Source organism: Carassius auratus, unplaced genomic scaffold (assembly GCF_003368295.1).
Source record: "Carassius auratus strain Wakin unplaced genomic scaffold, ASM336829v1 scaf_tig00004331, whole genome shotgun sequence".
Taxonomy (NCBI): domain Eukaryota; kingdom Metazoa; phylum Chordata; class Actinopteri; order Cypriniformes; family Cyprinidae; genus Carassius; species Carassius auratus.
Window position 1 is genome coordinate 1 of NW_020523592.1, and position 20,795 is coordinate 20,795.

The following is a 20,795-nucleotide window of genomic DNA, read 5'->3' on the forward strand; positions in this document are numbered from 1 at the left end:
TATTAGTTGTATTTAATTTGGTTTATTTTAGTATCCATACGAACAATATTCTGAACACACACACACAACACACAAACAGCAGTAGACTCACTGATGCTGAAAAGGAGGAGGGCCTTCATGCACAGGAACTCTTCCTGCGTGACCTGCAGCAGCACAAACTCCTGCGAGAGGTGCTTCATCTGAACACAGTGCTCGTACATACTGGAGATATGCATCCTATGACTGACAGATGAGGGACAAATTAATTGATATACACAGAGAAAGAATCGAACAAGAAACATCTGAAAATAACGAACAGCTTGTACAACTTTCTTCTTGCTAATTACCATACATACTGACTACTGAGTAATCATCTAATGATTCCCAAATCTCTCACTAAACGAACTGTAATACACAAGTTCTGTCATCAGCAGTGGTATGGGATTGGCCAAAATGCATTTAGGAAGTTTTCTATTTCAGAATGTTGAAAAAGGCCATTGAGAGCATGTGAACCCCCGAAAATCCAATCTCTCCTGGGATTGTGTTTGTGACAAAGATCCTCCACACCATAATAAGCCAGCAATAAATTATAAATGAATCTTGGAAGAATCCACGACGGGACTCTATTGTGTGCATGAAGTACAAGATATGTAGCTGCCCAGGAAAGAAAGAGAGAGACAGGGGAAGATAGAGAGGAGGAATGGGGGTAGAGAAGGGCCGCCGAGGAGAAATGAAAGAAAATGAGTGAGAGGAAAGATGGATTTGAACATATACGAGACAAACAAATGGACAGAAGAAAATGGAATGGGAGAGAGAAGGCAACAATGCAGAACACAGATGGGTGTCGGACACAAAGAAAACAGGCAAATAAGAGCAGAGCGGATGTGAAATTGAATGAGACTGACTCATTGAAGACCAGGTCTGGTGCAAAGTACAGCATTCCGCGCGTTGGCGTTCTTGTAGGACCTCCAACCCAGTGCAAAGACCATCACTCCCATCCAGGTGTGTTGAATGACTGTCATCTGATCATCTACATGCAGGTTACGGAAACCTGAGAGACAGGAGAGATGGGAGAGATATTTGTGGTTTGTGTTTGCTGCCAATAACTTACAGTTTGTCTGCTGCTTGGGTAATATTTTTTGAGACCAACTGCATTTTCAACTATTTCAGTTCCACCATCTCATGCCATGAATCACACTTCACCTGATGTTACTTTCAGAAAAAAGTATGCATGTCAATCTAAACCGAGGATTTTCAGTACATTGATTTGAACCAAATAAACAGTTTGTAGAAGACCAGGCAGCATATGCACCACTTTCAGGGAACAAAGGGGAAACAAGCTGAACGTTCTGGGATAAACTTGATCTCACTTCCCTCATAACACATTTATCATTGGATTCAGTGCAGATTAAAATGCCAGGCCTCAGAGTTTTATTAATGCTATCAATAACAGGAAATTGGAGAACTGCAACCAATCACATCAAGCTGATTCAATCAACCGATCATACACTGTCACACTGAGCTTCAAAAAGCGGTTCTTTGCCAAGCCACACCCATTCGCTTCTATCTCCCATCCTGGTGTTTTTCTCTCAGAATTGATGGTTTGGAGTGCCAACCGCTCGCATTTTACATATGACTGACAGTCTGCCTTTTGCTTTTCAAATAAGCCATTTTATCCAAAAGCCGGATACTAGAGTGAATGAGATTACAGCACAACCAATGTCCAAGCCTCTGAATTATATAATACAAACCATAATTAAAATCACTGGACGATAAAAAAAATAACCAAATCAATTTCCACTGAATGTTATTCCTGACTTGAATCACCAGACAGGATCTGATCTATATCTGGTTATTATACTATTGTGTCAATCATGGCCGTTTTGGGGGGATTGGGTAAAAACTAATATTTTCTTTGTCATATGAATACATGTCAATATACTAATTCTATTGCTGAAGGTAAAATGTTTTTTTATATATTTTTTTATTTTGGCAAATATCATTAAACTAACTATTGACAGATTAAATATATCAAGTGTTTGGTCATATCACATGACATTTTACTAACCTTGTCTTGTAATTAAAATGTCAATATATATAGACTCGCTAATCTTTACAAAGTCATGAGGAGCTGCAATATTATGAGAATAAAGACGAAATGTTTCGAGAATAAAGTTGTAATACTATGAGAATAAAGTCTAAATATTACAAGAATAAAGTCGAAATGTTTTGAGAATAAAGTCGAAATATTATGAGGTTAAAGTCTAAATATTACGAGAATACATTTTCACATATTTTGAATTTTGACAACGAAAAAAGTTTAACTCAAATCAATTGTTTCATATAAATACAGTGATTTAATAATTAAAGAGCTCTAAAACTGATTTTGAAAGCTGAGACATTAAAAGTAGGTCTATCAAAAGCACGAATCTTATTGCTATCGGGTGTCTGGTGCTCTTCAAATAACGAAAGCAATGGAAGATATGAAATATTATTTCCAAGCATACAGTCTCCGCGAGTATGACACATGGTATGATTTCTGCTAATAATCCCACATATATTTATGAGCTACAGCGCCGCCACCCCCCCCCCCCCAGGAATGTAGATTGTGTGTGAGCTGATGTTAAGTTAAAAAATTGTTATTCTCGTAATATTTCGACTTTATTCTCAGAATATTTCAACTTCGATTTTTATTTTCAAAATGCCACTAAAACGCCGTTGTATAATTCTGATTTGGTGAAAGAAAAGCTTTTAAAAAAATAAGCACTAAAGTGGCATTGTTGTTGCTGTTGTTGTTGTTTTCAAATAAATAATACATTAATTTCTGTCATGACAATTCTCTGAGGGACTGGCATGGTTATGTACATAACAATCTTAATGTATTTGGTCTTGGCGGAAGAGATCTGCTACGCTTCTGCTGCTGCTGCAGAGCAAGTACAGAGACTTGCTACTGCCAATACATCCACAACATGCTGCTGTGAGCATGTAAGAAATATTGCTGCTGCAAATATGACATACATGAAATAAACCCCATATACTGTAGCATACATGAATCACCTCATAGCAGATCTATACAGGTGGAACTGGGGAAGTTGAAGGGTTTCTGAAGCAAGCTGTAACTGCTACAGTAATCCCTAGTCATATATTTGAATGCTGAGCAGCGAGCTCATTGGATACCAATACAGGAGAGAAACCAGTCCCCTTATGAAACAAAAATATATTGCAGTATATTGGAAAATATCATGTAATATATTAGGCATATATTCTTATATATATTAATTTTTTTCCAATATATTGCAATATATTGAAAGCGGCAATCATTTGTATATTTTCCAATATATTATATAATATAGGTGTCATCAATATATTATTAAATGTATTCAAATATATAAAATATTAGAAATAAAAAGGGAAAATAATATATTACAATATATCACATTATATATTAAGAAATATATTGGTAAATATATTTTCCTTTCGTTAGGGTCAGCTGTGCCATGTGATGATGTCATTAGGTCAGATTGAGTTAGACTTATTGGACTGAGCCTTCTAGAGTTTCTGAATTCAACTGAATTCAAATTATTCTTTCAAAACAAATTTTGAATGAGGCTTTTTTTGTTGTTTTTAATATATCTTGACCGTTTTAATTATTTTCCATCAAAATATATCAAAATACATTTTGATCTGTGATAAGGTAATCCTTAAGCACCCCAGTCTCTGTTTGTTGAATGATGATGCAGATCTTGATCTTACTGTTAGCCAGCGTAGGATTCTTCACACTGCTCTAACTTCAGCCAAAAAGATAATCTTTAAGATTTGGCATGAGCCTACAATCCCAGCAGGTAAATTGTGGCTCATAGAAATTAAATACATTGCACTATTAGAACTTACTACAGCGAGAATTAACAAAGCCAAACCAAAAACACTTAGGGCCTGGAGTGAATTTGTTACAAAGCTATCTCTGATAATAACTCAATAGGCCATCCGTATGGATAACTTCTGAGCGCTATCAAGGAGGAGCAATGGAAATCCTGGAGCTGGGTTGTTGTTGTTATTCCACCCCTTAACTTAACTTAACTTTTTTTTTTTTTTGTACAAGCAAACCCTGGTCTTGTACATAGTTATTTGTGGTCACAATTGTGGACCTTGTTCAACCTTGGAAAATAAATAAATAATCATAAAAAAAAAAAAAATACATTTTGATCCAAAAATGTAAAAACATGTTCAGCATAGAGGTTTAATCAAATTTCTATACAATTTATGTTTGTGTAATTTATTTATTTATTATTAATAGATGCAAAAAAACAAAACATGAGCATCAAGGTTGTGACCCCTTTATAAAAAGCAAAACTGAAATGTAAATGTGACATGCTTAAATTACCTGGAAGTCCTTTGGCCCATTTCACTACCTTGACAAGTTGCCTCTCTCCCAACTCATTAAGGCTGGTGAGGAGAGCAACTGCCGAGTCAGGCTGAGCATGATCATGGCCCGCGTTCACCACCTCGGGCTCAATGGACTCCAGGATATTCAGGAAGATCAACTGTGAGTGGAACGTCAGGCTGGGCTTGGGCGACAGGCACTGGATTGTCTCTGATGGGCCCTGAACAGGGCCAACCTCCTCTGGACCTTTCATCTGTCCGATCTTCCTCAGTTTGCGGGCTGCGGCACAGAACAAAAGCAATATACGGTAATAAACAGGGTGGGAGTACTGCCTTTGTTAATTCAACCTGCACAAAAACACATTATTAATCTCGAACACTTCTTTATTTTATTCAGTACATATTATTTTGGAGGCAGTGAAGCAGGTGGTCTCTAAATAATGAGGTTGGCATGATCTTATTTCTGCTCTTGAATATCTCTATTATACAACAGAAGATAAAACCTGCACTGCGACGGCTAGTCTCTCCGCCACATTATCTCCTGCCAGTCAGCACAAAGAAAGATTACTGGCCACAAAACACACCTGAGACAACATGATTTTCACTACAACAAAAGGACCTGACAGGATTAGCGTAATTGCATTGATATATTTCAGTAATGTGGAGCAGAACTACAGTCATTCAACAATGCAAAAAAACTACGTTTCCATAATTGTGCGGATGTGCATTCTATTCTTTCACCAGAAAAGGCTGTTTACTATACACAACGGAGTAAAGACATCTGTATTCTGAGGCTGCTGCTAATAAAAGGAATTAAATGAAGATATAAATATGCATGCGAATGTGCATGTGTGCTTTAAGTAGTTACGACAGTAGCAACAGTTTCACTCCTGCCCCAGTAAGTGCCTGCAGTTTTGTTATGATGCCCAGCATTCACAGTTTCCACTCTGAATTATAAATCAGAGATGCTCATTATTCATTGGGCAGAGATAGGGTGAGAAATGAAAAACTTTCGGTTGAGATGATTTACAACTCGCAGACTTTAATGGCGCATTACTAATGCCAATCCAAAATGTAAAAAACAAGTTCTATTAAGAAAAAAAAATTGAGGGCAGCTTATTTAAATGCCTAAAAGCACTTCGTTGCTGGCTAACAGGACAAACTCAACATGATAATGATTCAGCCCTCTGAGATCACCATAAAAAGGAGGCTCCAATTTTGCTGACGAGAGACCAGAGCCTCTCTGCTTGTGGTCTAAAATGAAGTGTGGTAAAGAGACAGAGAAGGGGAGAGAGTGAAATAATAACTTTATCCTGAGGTGGTTTACCAAAAGCCTATGGGTTTGCGGTAAACTTGTGGCAAGGTGCCAAAGACACCACCACTGAGATTCTCTTCAAAAGACATAAACCTGCCACTCATGCAAAATACAAGCAAAAATGTAATGTAGATGGCAAATACAGCAAAAATTGCTGCAGCAAAACCCCACATTCTCTTGTAAACACCAATAGTCTCTTGCAACAACATTTGCTAATTTTGCTGATATGTCTTCAGCATGGAGTAGAAATTCACTCCAGTGTAGAGAGGAGTAGAGCTTCAGCTTCAAACAGGCTCTAGACAGACTTCAAATTAAAAGGAAGACTTATAATTCTGTATATTCTGTAATGTTAACATTCAGTGCATAGACTGTGGCAAATAAACACCAATTGTGCAAACCAGCTTTGCACTGCAATGTCTTCAGATGCCAGTTTAGATTAGCATACGTCCATATCCAGTACTCCTCAGAAGATAAAGTCCACCCATGAGAGAAGATGCATCATCAGGTTATCTCTAAAGTGAACTTACTCAATTGGGCATTTCTGAAACTCAAAACTTTGAAAACACGTGTGAAGTCATCCAATTGAGTTTCTCTGAAGGTGTGTAATTGGATGAATGGTGCTGCTGAGAAAATCTTCTCAGACTTAAGAAGGAACTGGAGGAACGAGATGAATGTGTTAAAACTTCACAGATGAGTGAGGAAGCCAGCACTCAGTAGTGGATGCCATAGGTAAGTGTTTACTTATATATAGTGTAACAGTTTACTGTTACATGAAAGAAAACGTTTTGTTTCAGAGTTTTGGAATTCTGGGTTCCACTTCGAATCTGTGAAAAGTTTTGAATGATGTGAACTTTGAGCCATGATGACAGATATGTGCATATAAACTTATGCCTCTCACTGGCAGAAAAACAGTTTTGGGACTTTTTGGATGCTATAAGTTCTCAGTCTCAAAAGCGTTTTAAACAACGTAGGCATGAACTGAGAGACCATTTGAGATTATGTACATACTGCCAAATCAACTAATAAACAATCAGATTTTTTGTAATCCTTATTTGTGAAGAAATGTTATTATACAAGAAATACTTAAATAAAAAATAAAAAAAACATTTTGTCTGCTTTGAATTTGTCGATTTTCAAAAGGAAAAAAAGTGCCACTCTTTAATGTGGTAATTCTTTAATGTGTAGTATGTTGTTTGTCTGTCAAAAAAAAAAGAACAAAAAAAAATCATATTTAGAGGTCCTTAAAGAAAATAACAAGACATTTCATACTTGTTTGAGACATTCCTTTTTTTTTTTTTTTTTTTTGGAAAAACTCTAAATGTGTTTCTGAATCAAAATGGCTCAAAATGAGAAGGCTAGATTTTAGTGAGCATAAAACCCTTCAAGGCAAAATGTTCAGGAAAACCCAGATTAGAAGAAAACCTGTCAGAGAGAGCTTCAAACAGACAAAGACGTGTTGCATTGCAACTAAAATCACAAAATAAACCCCACAAGTGATACATCAGGGACCTACAGGATAATGCAATACCTGATTGCTCTGTTGGGGTGTATTTTTGACTGTACGTGATCCCTTCTGTCATATTTAAATGTGTGATTGCTCTATATGGTTATCACAATTTCTGAGTAGGTGTGATCATATTTGCATAATTATAGTATTTTGTAAAGAAAACAAAGAAAAAGTATATGGGTTGTTTTTTGTTTGTTTTTTTTTTGAGCTGATTGCATTACACCAGAGCCTCATTATTTCTGAGCTGTTAACTAAGGAAGACAATTACAACAAACACGACCACAAAGAAGAGAAAAGTTGAGATAAAGAATATTGCTAGCGTTACAGCATGAATAAGCAAGAAACAGATAGGATGCATTTAGTTGTATATTGATCCACAGTGTTATTTGAGTCCAAAAGGTGAAATGCTTTTAGGCTTTTAGGACAATTTAGGTTTGAGTTCCACAACTAAACATTTACACAAAAACAAAATGAAAAAGAAAGCTGAATAAACCCCCGAAACAAACTAAATAGCTAGTGAGTTTTTTGTTTGTGTTTGCTATATTGATTTTTGTAGTCATGCATCTTATTGTGTTTGCATTCTTATTTATTCAAATGTGATGTGATTATACTGTTGAAAGTATTAAAGATAAAGGGGATATACAACTTGTTAAAAATGAAAAATCACATTATATACTGATTAAACGAGCAGAAATGCATTTTAGACTTCCTTTGTTGTTGCATTAAATACCTGAAATTAGATGAACAAAACATTAAGAAAGACTAGGAAGACTTATATAAACAACAGGAACGTGGCCTGGTTTGGTCTTAGAAGTTGTGAGCCTTGGAAAGTGTTTTGTGGCCATTTTTAAGCATTTTGTAGTCCATCACATCACTGTCACATCCACACTGAAAGATGATCAACAATCCATCTATAAATGGAAAAGATTTCAGAAAAATCTGCTAGGCTCATCCCAAGAGCTGATGTCAGTCAGGGTGCAAGAGTCAAGCATCCTAAAGAGACTGCATTACTTTGCACTGTGTGAGACATGCACAAGGAAGATGAATGTGAGGCCATCTGTTACAAAGCTGAGTCTGAGATGTAAGTGGACCTGAAATATGATACTCTGTTCTGTTAGGAGGAGTGAGCAAAAATTAAATGAGAAAAGAGACTTGACTGTTAGAGACTGACAAATTATGATAAACACCAGTAGTTTTTAGCCAAAGCTATAAAATCATTTAAAAAGGACATTTTCACTGTTACTACCCATCAATTTTCTTAAAACTCATGTAATTAAAGGGGATGTCTAATGCTATTTCATGCATTCTGAGTTATTTACATTGTTAAAGGGTTGGATTCTCATGCTAAACATGAAAAAAAAAGTTGGACGTATGACAGTATTTCTGTGCCAAATACACATCTTCAGGGTTCGTTTCTGACAGTTTTTTTAACTCTCTCTCTCAAGTATGTCCCTGTATGACATCATAAAGGGCAAAATTCCTTGATTGAACACTTCCCAGCACTTCATTCAGGTTATAGAAGTCATTGGTAAAGAAGGATTTGTTGTTTTGTTTAATAAGTAATATGTTTTTGGCTGTGAGTGAAAGATTACCCGCTCAACTGTTTGAGCATGAAGCATAAAAGCTGTAGCCTATATATGTCTTTTATAAATCTAATAAAACTAAAGACTCTTCAGAGATATGAACGATGCAATACTACTCTAGGTACAAAAGATTACTGTAACATGAGACTGGCAGAAACAGTGTGTCCCCCTTTTAAATATGTTTACCCACAGCACTACCGCTAAAAGAAAACGATGTGCTTAAAAAAATAAAATAAAATAGAAAAAAAACATTTTAAAATTTTTTTTATCCTAAATGGAGAACATTTTATTAATGTAAAATGTAAAATCAAAACCAGATAGGATGTAAAAAAAGAAGTGGGATTTGATTTTCATCAAAGCATCTGTTGTTGTTGGTGCGTTTAAAACAAAAATAATAAAATGAGCTGTAAATATGCTTTGCCTTATGCCTTCATGAAGACACACATAGAGTATACTGTACGTATACGAGATACCCAGGGCAAATTCTGAACAATGTTTCCATCAAAGGGCAACCAGGCGAGACACAGGGCCCACAACTGATCTAAAGTATCCAGACAGAGAGTTGCCCTGTCTCAGTGGGAAAGCGCCCAAGCAACATCGCTTGGCAACAATGCCCTGCTGCATTGATGAAAAAGTTGCCCTGTTTATCATCACTTATACTCTCCAAGGTTGGATTTAAAATACAGTAAAACTGTAATACTGTGAAATACTACTTCAATTTAAAAGGACAGTTTTCGTATTTGAAAATATTTTCAAATGTTATTTATTCCTGTTATGCCAAACCATTACTCCAGTCTTCAGTGTCACATGATCCTTCAAAAAAATCATTCTAATCCACCTTATTTGTCCAGTAGAAGCAGGCGTGGCCATTTGTAAAATGTATATATATGGCTTCCAGGTTTCATTCACTTGCAGTTATTTTTAGCCATACAAAACAGCTTGTTTTGTTGCTTAATATTGCAAACTGGTGTGTCTTATTATTTTAACGCATTATACTAATTATGAACTCTGGTCTGAAGTGCAAACAAATTAATGATTACTACACTTTGTTTTCTTCTTGCCATTTCCCTACAGCAGCTAATGAACTGGAAGTCTCACACATTCACAGAAAATGGCTTATTCTTTCTTTGAAAATTAGGTGGATATGCTGATTTGCTGCTCAAGAAACTTATTATTATTATCAAGGATGAAAAGAGTTGAGGCGGTTAATATTTTTGTGGAAACATATTTTTTTTATTAATTTTTTTCTGGATATTTGATCAACAGAAAGTTAAAAAGTGCAGCATTCATTGAATTATTTTGTAATGCTGCGAGTGTATTAACTATCACATAAATAAATGTAATTCAGTCTTGCTGAATAACATTATCAATAAAAAAAAATAATTAACAGCTCTATTTTTCATATGCAGATATGTTGAAATTTCCATTATACAAACCAGCTACAACCATGCAATTAATCAACCAATAAATAAATAAACAGCTGTTTTACTATCTCTGCCAATATAAACTGAAGCACCAAACAGCTGAAGTTTTTTATGGCACAATACCTCCACAAAACCCACCTACTACCATTCTATACATTTAAAGATACCTCCACATAATGCAGGCACCTAGAGAAGGAGCTGTACCTTCCGTCTAAACATACCTTCACCTACAAACCAAAGCCTTGAGTTAAACTGTCTCCAAACTCCAAACTCTCAGTGGATCTTAAGTGAAGTTTTTTTTTATAATTCTGAAGGGACATTAGATTATGAGGCAAACATTAATACATCAAAAAAAAAGAAGAAGTAATGAATAGGCCACAGTTCAGAGCCAGGGGGCGTGGGTGAGGGTGTTCTCAATATCTGAGAACTGTCTCAGTTGTCTACTTAAAACCAGACACATTTATCTTTTTCTGCATTATCTGAAACCACACATTTTTATTACTCACACACACACAAAATGTGCACATTGGGCTACCATTGCTAAAACAGTGTTTCCGCTACATTCGTTCTGCCATGGCGGGCCGCCACCAAAATCATTTCCACCACAGCTGCAGCTTCTCAGTGAAATCGCAGTGACGCCACTCACATTATTTATCATTCACAGTCTAGGAATTAGAAGAGACCTGAATTTGATCGCGGTATTGTGGGTTTTGCCAGTGGCATAGCAGACAGGCCCACAGTGCCCACGTATGGGGGGGGGGGGTCTTTCGATAACCTTTCAGTGCTAAGTTGCGTCACATCATGTATCAACAAAAGCCAGATACATTGTCAAAAGAATCAAATATAAGCAATATTAAGAGTATTTGGCAATTCCAATTAATGTAGGCCTGTTACTTTCTTATTATTAGGTAGGGATGCATCATTCCAATCGTCAGGATCAGTATCAGCTCCGATACTGGCATTATCTGTGAATCGGGTATTGGTCAGACGAGACAAATCCAAATTCGATATTGCGTGTACTATTCTGTGTTATTGTTGAGCCCCACGAAAGGCACAAAAACATAAAGCACCAGATCATTTCTGTGCACATATTTCAAGTATTCTAAAATTGTTAAATAGTTCAGTGTGAGGTACAGATTAATACTGAAGTCATTAAATTCAAGTACACCCAAACTCTTCTTTCTGCTGCGGCTCTCTGTCATCCTCCTTTCAGCAATCGAACTGCGTGTTGCATTCGGTTACTACAGTCAAAACTATGAGACTCTCTTCAAGAGCGCACAGTAACTGAGGTTTAAAACTGTTCAAAGACAAGGCTCATTAAACTAACGCACAGATTTAATATACTACATATCAATATCCCTTTGTGCTAGTGATGACTAGTGATGTCCAGTTCGTAAACGAATCATTCATTTGAACCGGTTCTTCTTAGTGAACCGGTTGAACCAGTTCACCAAGTAGGACTGAATCGTTTGAAATGGTTCGCATCTCCAGTAAGCATGAATCCACAAATTACTTAAGTTATTTGCATTTTTGACATGGCTGACACTCTCTCACAGTCGAAATAAACCATATATATATACATATATACATATATATATTATATGTATATATATACAGTTGCAATCAAAATTACTCAACCCCTCAGAGACTGAAGTACTTTACAAATACAAGCTTTTCTGAAGATCCAGGATAAAATAAAAATTGTATCTATAACAGTTCACTGGCATATTAAAAATTATGTTGTCAATATATAATGTAATATTTTTGAGTTATAAGATTTTTTAATAATACTGCTATGTCATAATTATTCAACCCCTATTCAACATTGCTTATTTGCATGGTGGGGAATAAAAGTCTCAAAACACAATTAAGCTTTTAGAAACTCTGTTACAAACAGAACTTGAGCTGTTACACATACTACACAGTTACACAGCTAGCCTATGCATGTGCTGAAGTTGAGTAGCAAAAATGTCAACAGAGATCTCATAAAATGTGATGTTCTCCGCAGTAAAATGTCTTTCAGGTCAAGTGGGTTGAATAATTTGAATAATTTTGATTGCAGCTGTATACAGTATATATGTGGGAAAAAAATGACACATGCACAATTACATTTTCAGAAAGCACATACTTTGTGAGCTGAGCCTAAAGTGAGCCTAAAATGCAAAACAATAAGCCTGATTAGTGTTAGAAAAGATCCATCCATTTTTGTACCAAAAATGTGCACTCTGCAACATACACAACTCTGATAAACCAACACAATATAAATTTATTAATTTGCAATTCAGAGGCAGTTTTTGCATTTGAAATTGAATGAATTAATGAATTAATGAATTAATTAATTTGCATATTGATTTTGATTGCTTCCATTGTCCTCATTTCTAAGTTGTGTTGGATAAAAGCATCTGCTAAATGACTAAATGTAAATGTAATGAATGAATGAATGATAGTGACTAATAAATGGTCACACTTTAGTTTAGGGAACAATTCTTTCTGTTAACTATTAACTATGTCTCCTATTTTGCTGCTTATTAGTTAGCAGTAGTTAGTAAGATGGTTATTAAGTTTAGGTTCAAGGTAGGATTAAAGGATCTAAAATATGGTCATGTACAATAAGGCATTAATATGGGTTTTCTAACTTTTAGCATAACAGCTAATATGCTAATAATATGCATTCTAACAAGCATCTAGTTAATAGTGAGAATTGATCCCTAAACTAAAGTGTTACCAGATAGATAAGTGTAAGTAGTCAGGCAGGTACGTTCGATTATTTTTACCAGAATGATAGGCTGCCTCTACCCTTATTCTATTTTGTCTCTTTATTTTCCTTTCTTTTTCTTTCTCTGTTCTGCTTTTTACATATCCCTTAACCTCTTAACTCTTTCCCCCTCTTAGACTAAAAGAATATTCAGTAAGATTAAGACTAAAGCAGTTGATCTGAGGGGCCTTGGGTAGAGAGATTACCTGTGCTCCGTTGCTCGGTCTGTCTCTAAGACACCATGTCCCATTAAAAATCAGCAATACTCTGATCCTTCTCTGACTCTAAGAGCTATACCAATACACATCGTTTCCTGTCTCACCCCACACAAACAAACACACAGTTTATCTTGCTCAGAGTAATGGGACAGTGGGTCAATATTCTAAAAAAATATTTTTACAAAAGGAGGCAGAACTCAAATGTATAAAATAGATAGCTCTAAATCCTCATGCCAAGAGTTAAATGAACAGTTCACCTGAAAGTGAAAAGCCATACAGTTATACAACACATTTGGCAAATGTGTTATGATAATTTTGAATGATGATATATATATATATATATATATATATATATATATATATATATATAGCGGTGAGTGATTTTCTTTCTTTCATTTTCTTGGTTTAACATTAAGGAAACTGATAGCAGCTAGTAAATTAGGCACGGTCACTTTAATAGACAATGCATCCATTGCAATGATAAACATCCGATTTCTTTCTCCACTGTTTACTTTCACTTTAGATATAACCAACAGGTTTTTTTTTACTAAAAAAGATTGGATACTTTCCAAGACAGTTAAATACATACAAAATTATGTCAAAAGAACTGTCTTGTAGTTCCGATATTATATCTCATAATTCTAATAACGAAAAACAACTTGTCATTCTCTCCTTTCCCCTCAGCTCTTAATTTTTTTTCTCAGAATTGACAAACTCAACTCAAACTATTTTTAAGTTAATTGACTTATAAAGTCTTATAAAGAGGAAAAAAAGTCAGAATTGCGAGATAAAATAAATAAATGTTACATAAAAATGTTAATAGTAAGGTTTGTAGGGCTAATACTATACATCATTGAACAGCAAATTTGAATATTATGTAGACCTATTGTTAAAATCAAATGTATGCTTTAAAAGTAGATTAATCATAGCAGTTTTCATCCAAAATATGTCAATTTAAATGTCAGCTTTTAGCTTCAAATGGAGTCTTTGATGACAGTATTCTATAAAAATTATTTGCATTACGATCTTGACATCAAAAGGCACAACAATATATATATTTTTCTCTTATACCATGGATTTTACCCATTTACCTCCACTTGCAACCACTATGCGCATGCAGCTGCAAGTGGCGTAACTGTGACGTCTACTCTGAATTGGTCTATTAAGATAAACAAAGTTTGGCTCAACTTTGAAACTTTAGAATCACAAACTATAATGCTTACAAGAATAAGCTACATCCAAAAATATAATTAGAAATACAATTAGCATCAAGCTACACTTGAAAATGCATTTGCTTACATCATTGAGTGCTTGTGATAACTTCCGATTGTGATTTATAGTTGATTTTGATTCTATAATAAGCAGACAAATGCACTCTGGGGCGGCTGTCTCGGTCTTTGAGGGTTAAACCATTCCTGTATTTTTTTGGTACACATGCGAACCAAATTAAAAGACCTGCACCAAAAATTTTGCGATAGAATATTTGTACCATTACATCCCTTGTTGAAACACATTTGCAACTAATAAGTGTAATGCAGTTTAATCTTCTAAATAAGTTATCCACAAAACAATTTAAGCGTGGACAAAAGTGCTACCATATATACCTGTATCAAGCAATGATGTCACGGGGCAACCCAAAAAATTATTTGGCTCCTACATTATGAATTTAAGCAATCGTGGACCAATTTTGTACTTAAGTATATTTTTTACATCTATACATTATCAAAGTATTTTCATTGTGGGGAAACTTTTATTTGGACTGCATTACAGAAAAAAAACAAGCCATTATTCATAAACAAAGAAATAAATAATGTAAAATAAAATAGGCGGTAATCAGTTCTGGTGGTAAATCCCTCTCTCATGATTGGAGCTCTTATAGTGTTCTGTGCAGCGTCACATAACACAACAACAATAATGGCCACACTGGGAGTTATAAAGAAATGTACATCCACATTTTTACCTTGCACATAATCAACCAGTTGACAGCTATTTATCTGACAGATGGATCATGCAGCCAGTAAATAGTTGATTCCAGCAACATATGATTTGTATATATTTTTCATGTGTTCACAAGTTTTTCAAGAGATTATTTTTTTTACAAGAGATCTTTTTTTTTTTTTGAAACTGTTGGTATTGTAGTTTCTGACGTACAGTATAACCACATCTGTCATTTGAATCATAAATAAAAAGCACAAAATAAAAAAAGTGAAAGGTAGTCATTCATGATGGTTCAGATGTGTCTGAATGTTTAAAAATTTATTTTAAAGATCCGTCCATTGTAATGGACTGCATGCATCAAATTGTTAATTCATTTTGAAAGTTTAATCCTCTTATACTGCATTAGGATCATTATTAAGTTTGCTTATTTGAAAATTATGCATATTTAATGTTTGCATCCACTCAAATCTCCTTTAACTGGAAATGATTTACCAGCTGATTACTCATGATGATAACTCAATGTCAGATTGAGCTATAACCTATCTGTGTGACTGTTTAGGTCCCTGCTTTAATAGGAATCTGAGCAGGAGGCAAGAGCATGCCGAATTAATCAAAAGCAAAACAATTGTGTGCAATGTTGTCCAGACAATATCATTACTATAGACAATAAAATACAGCAGTTTGCATGAGTTAAAAAATATAAAAAATATACCCGAATATCTCTTTTTCATTAAGACATAGCTGATGTTAATTGGCCTAATATGTAAACACACTCACAGTAGGGACTGATGACATTTGTGATGCAAAGAACACAGTACATAAAGCAAAAGCAAAACAAAAAACAAAATAAAACCGAAATGAATCTATGGATCCTCCTGTTCACCTCATAATCTTTATGTTATTCCAGACAGACTGAATGATGATGAGATCAGATCTCTGTGTGGAGCACTGGCTGCTGTCAGACTCCTTGTGCGAACAAAAATCTCACTGGGTTATTACATTTAATGGCAAAAATAATGTTTTGAAATGAAAACTGATATTTCCTACTGACACAGTCATTTAGCAGATGCTTTTATCCAAAGCGACTTATAAATGAGGACAATGGAAGCAATCAAAATCAATAAAAGAGCAATGATATGCAAGTGCTTTAACAAGTCTCAGTTAATGCAGTACACGTAGCAGTTAATGCAGTACACGTAGCAAGTTTTTTTTAAATCATATAAAAAATAAAAAGAAACAGACTGAATAGAAAAAGAATAGAGCAAGCTAGTGTGTTTTTGTTAATTGTAAAATAAGTAAAAAGAAAAATAAGATAGAATAGAATAGAATTTTTTTTTTTTTTTTTTTTTTTAAGAAAACAAGCAGTTAGCAAATAAATAGAGTGCAAGTCTGAAAGGGGCATGTTTTTTTTTTTTTTTTTTTTAGAATATAATTGGAATAGAGAGCGCTAGAGTTAGAGGGTCAAATAAAGATGGAAGTGATGTGTTTTTAGCTGATTCTTGAAGATGGCTAAGGACTCTGATTGAGTTAGCCAGGTCATTCCACCCAGAGGGAACATTTAATGTAAATGTCCGTGTAAGTAATTTTGTGCTTCTTTGGGATACCATGCTGTTCACTTGCAGAACTTGCAAGCTTCTAGAGGGCACATAAAACATACATTTACATAAATGTATCTGTATACAATAAAGCCACAATTCCAACCATTAGGAGGTTTCCAGCTGACAGCAAACATTTATTTTGCCTATGTCACAATATGAGGTCGGCCCTGTACATGATACTGGTTTTGTTGCCAAACTGGTTTGGAAGTGTTGTTGCATAAACAACTTAACGGAACTATTATGCTTGTCTGCCTGCTTGACAGACAGTTTTATTGATCACTGAGAGAGCATTGACTTATGATGCTGATTCAATTTAAAAATTATTATTATTAAAGCTACAGCCCTGTAATGTAGCAAACGAAGCTGGTGAAACAAGGATCATGTCATTTTGCTCAATATCTGATTTCACATTGAACTACCCAATAAATCAATAAGTTAATATACCCAATAAGTTAATATTACAGCCTATTATGATAATGCTGTAAATAAAAATGTGAAAAGAAAGAAGCTTTAAATAAATTATTTTTAACTAGCGTGAATATATTCAACCACCTGTGTGACAGATTTAAGTTGCACTTTCCATGATCCGTCAGAGGAGTATCTTGGCGGCTTCTGCCGGCCAATGTTAACACCTTGTTCTAACCAGATGCAACTCGACAAGATTTCAGTGACAAGCAATTTGGCTGTCCATACCAGATATTACACAACACCACGATGCGAGAGAATCACTCGAATATCACAGCCATTCAGAAGTACTGAAGCACACTGCACACCTAACGAAATAGAGTTTATGATTTTAATTCATAAATATTAAAGGGTTATTTCACAAAAAAAAAATTTTTTTTTTATTTTTTATTGTTTTATTTACCCTCAAGGCATCCCAGGTGTACATGATTTTCTTCTTTCAGACGTATCCAATGGGAGTTATATAAAAAAATATCCTTGCTCTTTTGTGTTCAAGCTTTATAATAGCATGGGCGGGTGTTTTTGTTCAGTAGTTCAAAAGCAGTCAAATAAAGCACGCACATCCATAATAAAATGAGCTTTACACATCTCCGGGGGGTGAATGAAGGTTCCCTGTAGTGAATCCATGTGTTTTTGTAAGAAAAAAAATCCATATTTAAAAAGTCATTTCTACTAGACCTGTATTCAAATTTTATTTTAAATATATATTTTTAAATAATTAATTAATAATTCAATGGCAGTTGATCATACTTATTTCAAAGTTAAAGATTCATTAGTTTGAATATACATTGAAACAAAAACGAACATAACATCTTTGCTGATAATTCAGTATACTTCATTTTTTTGACAAAAATCCCATGTTTCAGTAGTGGCTGCACATTTTCGGTAGTGACAAAACATCCCATGCTTTGGTAGCGACCACATCACATTACATAATTTTAACTTACATACGAAAACACTACTAAAACATACTAAAAATGTTTACTGCCTTGAAATTCATAACCGTTACTGATTTCACAAAAGAACAACACCATATAATGAAAAACTACAATGTTCAATTATTAGTTTTAATAACATTATTATTTGAAAAATAAAAAAATAATATAAATTATTAATTTAACATATTTAAATTATTTTATTTAAAAATAATATAATTCATTAGAGAATCATCATTAGAGAATGAAGTGTTGTGAATAAAACACTTGGTCATTAGCACTAACAGTTGCTCAGGTTGTAAAGTCCTTTTAGAGTTTTCTTGCTCTTACTTGCTTTCCACTCTCAAAAATGAACGTATTCTAAAACAGTCATTGATCTTCATTTCATTTCACCTTTTCTTCTCATAAATCCAGTAATTATTCCTTCTAATGCAAACAAGTAAATTAAACCTGATTCTGCCATCATGTGTAATCAAACTGCATGAAATTTATAATTCACATTTAATGAAGAGTGAGGAGAATGGGTGGGGGGGAGGTATTAAGCAAATATTACAGAAGTTTTGACTTGGTATCTTCATCAAAATTATACTCGCTCACAGAGCAACTTGGTGTGTGCAATTCTTTGTATTGTGACTTTTACTGGTAGTCTGATCTTTGCATAACACACTGTAAATAGGTCAGGTTAGACTGACCTGCTCGTACTCGCCTACTCCACCCACTGAAATGAATGCCAACACAAATAGAACAATCTCTTAGCCTTGAGCTCATCCTTTACACACACATGCACACATACACAAACATATAATGATTATAACTGAAGTACACACCCATCAAATATCTAATACCGAACCCCATTAAAAAAAAAAAAAACTAAAATACAACAGATCCACACTCTCACATAGTCTGGTTATGTTGGTATTAATTTGCAGTGGATGAAGCAAACCGTGTGTGTGATTGTGTGTTTGATTCAGAAAAATGTATTACTTCCTTCAACAGATGATGTCAGGTTGACTTCAGAGAAATGTCCTCTTATTACTTTCTTTGGAGCTTTCATAGTTCACACTTGGGTGTGGTATGTCTACCAAATTGGCTTCAGATGATGTCTACAGTGAATGAATGAATGGATTCCTGGATTTTTTTGTTTAATGTCCAAAAATATAGACTAAACCCAATCCCTACCCCTAAACCTAACCCTACCCATAATTTATTCCTAAAATCAGTGTTTGAAATGAACAAGGGTGTAAAAGCACCTATCCTTTATCGTAAGCCTAAAACAGATATTTCCTGAAAGGTTATCCCTCGATTCTGATTCGTTAATTGAAATGTTGTTCCAGGATCATCAAGGATGTTGATCCAGGAGCATGTTGTACTAGTTGAGCATGTTCAAATCATGATCACCATTTGGAAAGGCATGGAAAACAAATAAAACATTCTACTGTCTTCTGTGCCTGAGGTATAGCATCTTTATTTCAAGCTCAAATACAAGGAAATACTTTTGATAGATACGGAAATACTCACAGCAGGATACAACCTCCACCCTTACAGTAGCAAAAAGCATGTCTTAAATAATAGAGCATTAAGCAATCACTACCACTAGCTTAGGATACATTAATATACTTGGATGGGGCCTAATGGTTACGGATGTGGGCTACTAACTCGAAGGCTGCTGACTCAATACCAAGAAGGATTCACCCAGGAGAGTTACTAAGATCACAGTTCGACTCTGCAGGTCCTCTAGAGTCCACTAGAGTGAATAACTAATGTCAATTAAGATATTGCTGCAAACAATTTGCAAAATGACCCAACTGAGAGAACATATGATACATAATCATCACAGGAAGCTCTCTTAGTAGGGACAACAGTGTTGGGTCCGAGCCCACCTTGTCGATGCTAAAAAATCAACTGGGCCAGTAGAAAGAACAATCCTTAGCGTTGATCTATGATAAAGTCTATGTCGATTAGCATTGCATTATTATATACTTTATTATAATGAAAATGGTTAGACAAACTCAGATAAACCATATATTGTCATTGTTGTGTTTATTAATCACATTGAAACAATAAAAGCAGTTAAATCCTTCTGTTTCGAGTATTCAAATAATGTATCTCTTAAATTGTGAGTGTAGTTGCATCTGATCAAATGTGTCCAATATATAAGTATGTGCAATTTTTCTCCCAATCCACTTCAGCGCAAACTCAGCCCACAGCTGATTTTAAAGATTTTATTGGTTGTGCTAATAACAGTGTTGATTTCAAATTCTATGCTACAAAATTGCTAACCTCTAAACCTACCCCACACCTGACCCTAACCTTAACCAGTGAAATGGACTGCACGGCAGGATATGTGCTTCATAGCGTGGTAAAGAAAGATGCAGTTCAGGGGATAAGCAGTTAATAAAATTATGCAATGTGAGATCGCCAAGCTAGGCTGTTCCGTAACTCCCCAAACGGACCTCAGCAGACAATGTCACATTTTTAGTTACACCCAGTGTCACTACACCCCTCAAGCCCTGGGACGTCTCCTTTGCTTGGAACAAAGCGACAGAGTGAAATCTTTCCCCTGCGCTGCACTGGGACAGCTCGTGGGAGAGCTCGTGGGCAGTCTTGATGTTAACTCCACATTCCCCACATTTACATTACCAAATCAGAAAAATCCCTTCAGCCGTGATTTTGCCAAGCCAGAATTCTGTCCTAAAGT

The 20,795-nt window shown here is 35.0% G+C and overlaps 1 protein-coding gene across 1 annotated transcript in view; it reads right to left on the reverse strand.

Annotated features, from left to right (window-relative positions):
* Positions 1 to 40: 40 nt before the first annotated feature.
* The window catches only part of LOC113070458 (androgen receptor-like), a gene marked incomplete at its 3' end in the record, with an annotated part of 30,721 nt that continues 9,966 nt past the window's right edge, over positions 41 to 20,795 (reverse strand). Inside the window, 4 exon segments of the mRNA XM_026243743.1 lie at positions 41 to 222; positions 885 to 922; positions 924 to 1,030; positions 4,361 to 4,639. Coding sequence (XP_026099528.1) covers positions 41 to 222; positions 885 to 922; positions 924 to 1,030; positions 4,361 to 4,639 — 606 coding nt within the window.